This window comes from Eimeria maxima, genomic scaffold, assembly GCF_000499605.1.
Source record: "Eimeria maxima Weybridge genomic scaffold, Emw_scaff593, whole genome shotgun sequence".
Classification (NCBI taxonomy): domain Eukaryota; phylum Apicomplexa; class Conoidasida; order Eucoccidiorida; family Eimeriidae; genus Eimeria; species Eimeria maxima.
In genome coordinates, this window is record NW_013566625.1 from 3,386 (window position 1) to 12,500 (window position 9,115).

The following is a 9,115-nucleotide window of genomic DNA, read 5'->3' on the forward strand; positions in this document are numbered from 1 at the left end:
ACTGCTGCTGCTGCTGCTGCTGCTGCTGCTGCTGCTGCTTCTGGTGCTGCTGCGCTCTGGCGCAAGCCAAACTATAAAACCTAAAGTAAGTGAACTGAGCTGCAAGGCAGCAACAGCAGCAGCAACAACAACAGCAGCAGCAACAGCAGCAGCAGCATGAGTTACTAGCTCGGGGGTCATCCAAGGGGCGTGAATATCTTGTGAAGTATTGTCATCATTAAGAGATATAAATGGACGAGCTAAGAATAGCCCGCATGCTGCTGCTCCTGCTGCTGCTGCTCTTGCTGCTGCTGCTCCTGCTGCTGCTGCTCTTGCTGCTGTTGCTCCTGCACCTGCTGGTGCTGCTGGGGATGATGGTGAGGATGATGAAGCAGCAGCAGCACATGCTGCTGCTGCTGTTGCCAAAGCCCTAACACCCGAGAAGCCTCCTGCGGCATTTGCTGCTTGTCCTGCTGCAGTTGTTGTTGATGGTGCTGCTGTTGCTGCTGCTGCAGTAAGCAGAGAGCGAGCTGCAACAACAGAACCAAGGCAGCAACAGCCCTTGTTCAAAGCATAAGGCAGTCGTGTTGCAGCAGCAGCTGCTGTAGGAGGAGCAGCAGCTGCAGGAGCAGTGTGCTGCGCAGCAGCAGCAGCAGCAGCAACAAGGCGAGCTGCTGCTCCCACGCTAGTCATTCCTCCTGCTGCTGCTGCTAGTTATTGGTTTTATAGGTAGATGTTAAGAAGTTTATATTTAATAAAAAGAATAAATTAAACAAAACATAAATATATATTTTACAATTGTATTTATTTATCTCTTCTTTATAACTCGATTACTGCTGGCGGTGCTGCTGCAGCTGCTGCTGCTCCCGCTCCCGCAGGTGACCCTGTGCTGCTGCAGCGACACACCAGCAACAGCTGCATGCTGGTATTATTATACCAGTAAGCTGCAACAAATTAAAACAATTAAAAAGTATAAAAAAGAAAGAATAACTCTTAGTGGTAGCCTCCCTTTGGTCCTCCTTCTTTGCATGCATGCAGCCCCGCGGTTTGCATGCGCCCTCGATCCTTCCGAGGGTTTAGGGTTTAGGGTTTAGGGTTTAGAGTATATGATTTAGGGTTTAGCGTCTACGGCTTGAGCTCGCTAAGAGCACACTGCCTCTATGTTCCCTACAAAGGGACCCTGCTGCGTGGGGAACGCCGATCACCACACAGCAGCAGCAGTAGCAGCAGCAGGAGAAGCAGCAGGAGCAGCAGCAGAAGCTGCAGTAGCAGAAGCTGATGCAGCACCAGAAGTCTGCGCTGCAGCGGTAGCAGCAGCAACAAACTATTAGGCATGATGCTGCAGCCGTCCTTCCTATAGGGAGCAGCAGCCTTGGATGCGCCGTTCCTGGAGAAGTTGGAGGTAGAGCAGAAGCAACAGCAACAACAACAACAACAGCGGCAACGGCACGCACTGAATCAGCAGCAGCAGCAGCAGCAGCAGGAAATCGAGAATGGAGGCGGAGCGCGCAGCAGCACGACGGTCGGAGCTGCTGCAGCAGCTTCCAGCTGCGTTGCTGCAGCAAGTGCAGCAGCAGCTGCAGCAGGACCCTCTGCTGCTGAAGGTGCTGCAGCGCCGGGGTTGTGACGAGTTTCTAGGGGAAAGGTTTGCGGTATATGGCCACCAGCTGCAGCAGCAACAGCAGCAGCAGCAGCAGCAGGACCTCTCTATGGATCTTGTGTGGTACAGCAGACGGGGCTGCATGCGCCTATGCATCCCTAGGGCCCCCGATTTGCTGCAGCAGGTAATGGAGCATTTTACAGCATGCTATGTGCAGCAGCAGCAGCAACAACAACAGCAGCAGCAACAGCAACAGCAGCAACGGCAGCAGCAGCGGAGCCGGAAGCAGCAGGGCAGGGACCGCTTGAAGGCGCAGCAGCAACAACAAGCCTGCAGCAGCAGCAGCTACAACGGGCACAAGGGGAGACAGATCAGGGCTGCTGCTGCTGCACTTGACCATGGAAGCAGCAGCAGCAGCAGCGGGGGTTGCTGCTGCGGGTGTGGGTGCGTGAGTGCTGCCTGCCCCTTCCCTGAGCTCCACCGGGAGCAGCAGCAGCAGGCGAACCGCAGAGGAAACAGCAGCAGCAGCAGCAACAACAACAACAGCAACAAGAAGTCCCTTGAGGATCTGTGCTGCAGCAACTTGTGTGCTCCTTTGCTGCTGCAGCAAGTTGCTGCTTGCTGCTACTGGCCAAACATGCGCGATGACTTAGAGCGCTTTTTGCGGCAGCGAAAATCCAGCAGCAGCAGCAGCAGCAGCAACAGCAGCAGCAGCAGCAGCAACAGCATGAGTACCTGCAGCAGCCCATGCAGATTGATGCAATCGAGTACTCAAGCAGCACGAACAGAAACAGCAGCAACGACGAGCAGCAGCAGCAGCAGCAGCACGAAGAGAAAATTACAAACAGAAGCAGCAGCAGTATCAGCAGTAGCAGCAGCAACAGCAGCAGAGGCCCCTCCAGCAGCAGCAGCTGCTGCTGCAGAGAACCGGGCCGTCATATCGCGCAGGCGCGACTCTCATCTTAGAGATTTGCTGCTGCACTCAGCAGCTGCAGCAGCAACAGCAACGGCAGCAACAGACTCTGGGGACCTGCATACCCCCAATGGGGACCTAGAGGAGGAGGAGCAGCAGCAGCAGACGCCACAAGCTTCTTCAAGCAGCAGCAGCAACAGCAGCAGCAGCAGCAGCAACGATGATTGGGTACCCCTTCAGGTGTGGGTCCGCCGCAGCACAGCTGAGCTGCTGCATGCACTTCCTGCTGCTGCTGCTGTTGCTTCTATCCCGCTGCTGCCTCTAAAGCTTGAGGGTGAGCTGCTGCTGCTTGATGCTAACAAGGCAGCAGCAGCAGCAGCTGCAGCAGCAGCAGCAGCAGAAACAGCAGAGCAGCACAGAGCAGGGTGGAAGCGCATGGAGCTTCATCTTGCTGCTGCTGCTGCAGAGGTTACGCTGGCTGCTGCAGCAGTTAATGATGCTGCTGCAACTGCTGCAGCGGCGGCAGCAGCAACAGCAGCAGCACCACCGGTGTCGGGAATACCAGGATCTTCTGCTGGTGTTGCTGCTGCTGCTCAAGCAACAGGCGCAGGAGCTCAGCAGCAGCTGCAGTGGGCAGCTGATGCTGCAGTTGCTGCAGCAGCAGCAGCTGCTGCTGCTGCAGTGCAGCAGCCTCCCCCAGGCTTTGAAGATGCTTGGGGGCCTTCGGGATTCTCCCTTTGCAACTGGCTAGCAGCAAGCCAATCGGAAGCAGCAGCAGCAGCAGCTGCAGCAGCAGATCCAGTAGCAGCAGCAGCCGGTGGAGGAGAACAAGCAAGAGGCACTCTGCTGCAGGAAGACGAGCTATCGCTGCACCATGCCGAGCAGCAGCAGCAGCAGCAGTACGAGTGGCAAGTGCAACAGCAAGCGCAACAGCTTATGCATGACCTGCTGCAGCAGCAGCTGTTAGAGATGGAGCAGCAACGGCAGCAGCAGCAGCAGCAGCAGCAGGGCAGCTGGGGATTTCCTGCTGCAGCAGAACTACTACCGTGCTTCCCCCTCGATCCTTCGTCCCCTACTTCTGCTGCTGCATCTGCTTACGCCAGCAGCAGCAGCAGCAGCAGCAGCAGCAGTTTGCTGCCATTTAACAGCTGCTTAGAGCTGCGCCCGCAGCAGATGATGCAGCAGGCGCTGCAAGAGGAGGCGCAGCTCCTGCTGCGGCGGCCAGACTCTCCTCTTGCAGCAGCAGCAGCAGCAGCAGCTGCTGCTGCTGGAGATATCTTGAACTACGCATTCACGGACAGCAGCAGCAGCAGCTCCGCACCACTTGATGCATCCTCGAAGACGCAGCAGCAGCCACAGCAGCAGCAGCAGCAACAGCAGCAAGTCCTCGAGGAAGTTGTTGGGGGTCTGGATGACACTAGCATGTCATCATCAGCAGCAGCAACAACAGCAGCAGCAGCAGCAGCACCGACGACATCGGCCATGACAGACGCCAAAAAGCAGCAGCAGCAGCAGGAGCAGCAGGAGCAGCAGCAGCAGCAGCTATGGGATCCTTGGCGTAGCCGCCGTTCTTTCTTAGCGTTTGCTTTTGATTTAGCAGCAGCAGCAGCAAACATCAGCAGCATCTGCAGCAAACTTTGGTTAGGGTGTATGTACACCCGAGCTAATGCACTTTGTCTTGTCTTCCCCCTAAAGGCACAAAATGTAAGACTAATCCTGCTGCTGCTGCTGCTGGTGGTGTTGCTGCTGCTGTTGCGGCTGCTGCTGTTGTTGCTGCTGTTGCTGCTGCTGCTGTTGTTGCTGCTGCTTTTGCTGCTGATTGAGCCGCCGGGCATGGCTGCTGCGCCTGTTAGTGCTGCTGCTGCAGCCACAACTGCTGTTGCTGCAGCAGCTGCTGAAGTAGGTTGTGGTTGCTGCTGTTGCCCGTGCTGCTGTTGCCCGTGCTGCTGTTGCCCGTGCTGCTGTTGTATGAGTTCTACGCTATCGTTAACTATGCTGTTTGTGCTGCTGTTGCTGCTGCTGCAGGATCAGGGACCCTTCTGTGTCGTGCGCATCTGCGAGGTGGCGGACATCCCGCGGCTGCATGTGTTCATTTGCTGCTGGCTGCAGCAGCTGCTGCTGCAGCAGCAGGTGGTGCAACTGCAGCACCTGCCGCAGCTGCTGAGTCAGCAGCAGGCGTTACCGAAGCACCAGCAGCTGCAGCAAAAGGTGCAGCAGACGCAGCACCTTCCTTCTCCTCTTTCCCTATGCTTACCCGTGAAGGCAAGAGCAAAAGGAGCAGCAGCAGCAAAAGCAGCAGTAGCAGCAAAAGCCGCAGCAGCAGCAAACACAGCAGCAAAAACAGCAGGAGCTGCTGCAAGTGATCAAGAGGTGCCAACACTGTTGTCTGCGGCGGCAGCAGCGGCAGCACCAGCAGCAGCAGCAGCAGCAGCGCTGTTGCAGACGGAGCGTCTGTCTCCCCTTGTCTGGCTGGCCCCTCTACTATACAAGATTGAGGCAACAGCAGCAGCAACAACAACAGAAGCAACAACAGAGCAGCAGCAGCAGCAGCAGCCAACGTTGCTCTATTTGCTTCTTGATTGGTACTCGCCTCTAAGGAAAAGTATCGCAGTGCTGCAGCGCGTGATACCTGCTGCTGGCTACAGCAACAGCAGCAGCAGCAGCAACGACAGCAGCAGCAGCAGCAGCAGCGAGTCGACTCCTTTCTGGGCATTTGTGGGGCCAACGCACGGCCTCTCGGAGGCTGCTGCTGTGCTGCGACCTTCTGTGTGCAGCCGCTGCAGGAGCAGCAGCAGCAGCAACAGCAGCAGCTGCAGCTGCTGCAGCGGTGCAGCAGATGTGGAGCTGGCTCTAGACTTTGTCTTGGGGTCACTAAGATTTGCATGCGCTGCTGCTGCTGCTGCTGGCAGCCGCAACGTTGCCTTGGCTATTACAGATGGTGTTGCTGCTGCTCCTGCTGCTGCTGCTGCTGCATCACCTGCAGCAATAGCAGCGGCAGCAGTAGCAGCTGGTGCACATGCAGCAACGCCCATACCAGCATGGCCTGCATCACCACCAGGGGGCCTAGATGCAGCAGCAGCAGCAGCAGCAGATCCTCGTTTAGGCCTAAGGACACTAGGAAGGGGACTGTCTCCTTTTGTCTCCTCAAGGAGGGCCTCTCGTCTAGGTGTGGCGCTGCTGTGTTACCGTGCTGCTGCTCGTGTTGCAGCAGCAGCAGCAGCAGCAGAAGCAGCAGACGCAAGAGCAGCAGCAGCAAAAGCAGCAATGGAAGCAGCAGAAGACAGACTCTGTCATTGCAGGGGGGCAGTGCAGCGGCTGCATCGATCCGCTCTTGAAGCAGCAGCAGCAGCAGCAGCTGCTGCTGCTTCCGCACCAGATGCTGCAACGCAGGCACGAACGCATGCAGCAACAGCAGGAGTAGCAACAGCAAGGAGTGCTGCTGCTGCTGCTGTGCTGCAGCAGCAGGATGCTGCAGCACAGCGGCTACTTGTCCGTCGTCTGCTGCTGCGAGCCCTCTTGGCTCTTCGTACCTGCTGCAGCGTCCCCCCTACACTGGAGCAGCAGCAACAGCAGCAGTTGGGAGAGTATCTACTGCAGCAGCAGCAGCAAGCGGGTAGTAGGAACGCTCCTGCTGCTGTTGCTGCTGCTACTGCTACTGATAACGGTAGGGGGGGAGCATCGCGGTCTGCTGCTGCTGATGATACCGCTGCTGATTCTGCTGCGGATCCACGGACTGCTGCTGCTCCAGATCCTGGTGCTGCTGCTGCACCTCGTGCAGCAGCAGCAGCAGCAGCAAGTGGATCAGTGCGGGCTCCTGCAGAGTGGACTACGATGGCTTCGGTGTATGAACACCTAGCAGACACATTCCTTCAAGAGCATGCATCTCTAGAGAGGCAGCAGCAGCAGCGGCAGCAGCAGTTGCTGCTGCTACACGAAGGAGACGCAGCAGCAGCAGCAGCTGCTGCTGCTGCTGCTGCTGTTGATCTGGAATTTCTGCAGCTACGTTGCCTGTCGCGTGCAGGCCAGCTGCTGATGGAGGGGCTGCGCTACGCAGCAGCAAGCCGCAGCAGAAGCAGAAGCAGCAGCAGCAACCCAGTTTCTGCTGCTGTTGAAGCTGCGGCAGCAGCATGGGATCATCAGCGGCTGCTGCTGCTGCGCCGCCTCCAGGGGAAGCTGCTGCGGTGCAACATGAGTCTTGCCCAGCTGCATCTCGCGCGGCTGCGTGTTGATGCAGCAGCAGCAGCTGCTGCTCCTGACGCTGCAGGTGCAGCAGCAGCTGCAACTGACGTCGCCACAGTTGCCCGCGTGGCAGCCGCGCAGCTGGAAGACGGCAGCAGCAGCAGCAGCAGCAGCACCAACAGCAACAGCAGCAGCAATGCCCTCTCCCAGTTGGAGGGGGCAGGAAGGGGCCTCCGCCACTTGCTGCTGGCGTCTTGCTTTATCGTGCCCTACGGGATGGATAGCAGCAGCAGCAGCAGTTGCTGCAGCAGCGGCTGCAGCAACAGCAGCAGCTGCTGCTGCTGCGGCCTGGGGACAGGCGAGCGGGCGCTGCTGACGAAGTCGATTTATCTTTCTATAGCGGAAGTATTTGTGGCTCTCGGGCAGGCGCTGCCTAGCTGCTTCCAGCAGCAGCAGCAGCAACAGCAGCAGCAGCAGCAGCAACAGGTAGACCCTGCGGGGGCTGCTGCTGCTGCTGCTGCTGCGCTGTTCAACGCCATCGGCAGAGACCTTGATTCGCTGCCTCCGTGGTGCTCGCCCTTAATCTCTCGCAGCAGCAACTCCACGTGTGCTGCTGCTGCTGCTGCTGGCAGCAGCAGCAGCAGCAGTTGGATGCTGTGGGGGCCCCCGCTGCTTCCCTGCACATCCGCGACGGTGTCGCCAGACAAGGAGAGGCTGCTAAACAACGGCGTAGCATTTTGCCTGCGGGTGCTGCAGCAGCAACAGCAGCAGCAGCAGCAACAGCAACAGCAGCAAGATAGGAGGCACGACGGTGGCAGCCGTAGGCGCCTCAGCACGAGCAACATACCATCAGAGAGAAGACCCAGTCACAGCCACGGGCAGCAGCAACAGCAGCAGCAGCAGCAACAGCAGCAGAAGTTGGTGCTGCTGCAGAGGTGCCTAGACACCCGAGCTAAGCAGCTAATGGCAGCAGCATATGCAGCATTGGGGTGTATGTACACCTCAACAGGAAGACGTACGCGTGCCCTTATACATGCAAAGCAGGTACGTTGTGCTGCTACCAGAAAGCAGTAGCAGCAGCAACAGCAGAGGCAGATTGGTTGCTTGTGTGTCTGTGTCTGCATATTTCCTGCTGCTGCTGCTGTTGTTGCTGTTGCTGCTGCAGGGAGCAGCACTATTTGCTGCAGTTGGCGATGTTGTTAGTGCAGCGCGCATGCAGCTGATGCTTTGCTGCATGAAGCTGCATCCGCTCCTGCTTGCTAGCCAGGAGCAGCAGCAGCAGCAGCAACAGCAGGAGCAGCAGCAGCAGGATGAGTTGAATCCTACTGTAGTAGCAGCTGCTATAGCCGGTGGCAGAGGCCGCTGCGACTCGCAGCAGCAGCTGCTGCTGCAGGAGCAGCAGCAGCTGCTGCAGCGGGAACTTGAATCGCTGGAGTCCTTTGCTGCTAAAGAAGCAGCAGCAGGAGCAGCAGGAGAGAGGACAACGATGGAAGCAGCAGCAGCAGCAAATGATCCAAGGCAGCAGCAATCAGCAGCAGCAGCAGCAGCAGCAGCAGAAGCAGAGGATGTTGCTGACAGCATCCGCTGTTTACTAGCGGCGCTGCATTGGCGTCTAGCAGAGCAGGACCTGCTGCGTGCTGCAGCAGCAGCAGCAGCTGCTGCTGCTGCAGCTGCTGCTGATTTGTTGCCAGCAACAGAGGAGGGTGGACGTGCTGCACCTCGAGAAACAGCAGAGCTTCTAGGTGTCATCTCCTTGCTGCTGCTGCGGCGTAACGCCCGCAGCAGCAGCAGCAGCAGCATGTTGGAGGGAGGTGGCTTCCTCATCGATAGGGCGCTGCTGCAGCAGGCGCTGCAGCATATAGAGAAGGCGCTGCAGCTGTCGGCTCCTGGAGGCAGCAGTCATCAGCAGCAGCTGCAGCAACAGCAGCAGCAGAGGCAGCAGCTGCGTGCTGTTCTGCATGGTCTAGCATCTGCTGCTTTAGCAGCGGCTGTAGGCCTCCCTCTGTGCGAGGATCTGCAGCAGCAGCAGCAGCATCAAGTGCCGCAGCAGCGGAAGCAGCAGCAGCAGCTGCTGCTACAGAAGCAGCATCAAAGACGTCAAGCAGGGCGGCTGCTGCAGCTGCTGCAGCGGCGTCTCGACGAGTCGCTGCAGCAGCTGCGCAGGTGGCTGCTGCTCTGTGGCCAGCCTTTGTTGAAGGTGCAGCAGCAGCAGCAGCAGCAACAGCAACAGTTGCTGCAGCCGCAGCACGGGTGGCTGCTGCAGCTGCTGCAGCGCGCATGCAGCACCTTCGCTGGTTGCTGCTACGCCTTAGGGAGTGTTAGAGCAGCACAAGGCCTTAAGTGCAAGATGAAGCAGCAGCAGCAGCAGCAGCAGCAACAGCAGCAGCAGCAGGAGGAACTTTTAGCTCTTCGAGCTGCAGCAGATGTGGGACTGTTGGTTCCTC

General features: G+C 58.1%; 1 protein-coding gene across 1 annotated transcript in view; it reads left to right on the forward strand.

Moving 5' to 3' along the window:
* Positions 1-1,472: 1,472 nt before the first annotated feature.
* EMWEY_00038400 (hypothetical protein, conserved) overlaps positions 1,473-9,115 on the forward strand; it is a gene marked incomplete at both ends in the record, with an annotated part of 8,170 nt that continues 527 nt past the window's right edge. Inside the window, 3 exons of the mRNA XM_013482333.1 lie at positions 1,473-4,196; positions 4,518-7,715; positions 7,837-9,115. The exon at positions 7,837-9,115 is cut by the window's right edge and continues 527 nt beyond it. Of these exons, the coding sequence (XP_013337787.1) occupies positions 1,473-4,196; positions 4,518-7,715; positions 7,837-9,115 (7,201 nt within the window). The remainder of the gene's footprint in view (positions 4,197-4,517; positions 7,716-7,836) is intronic.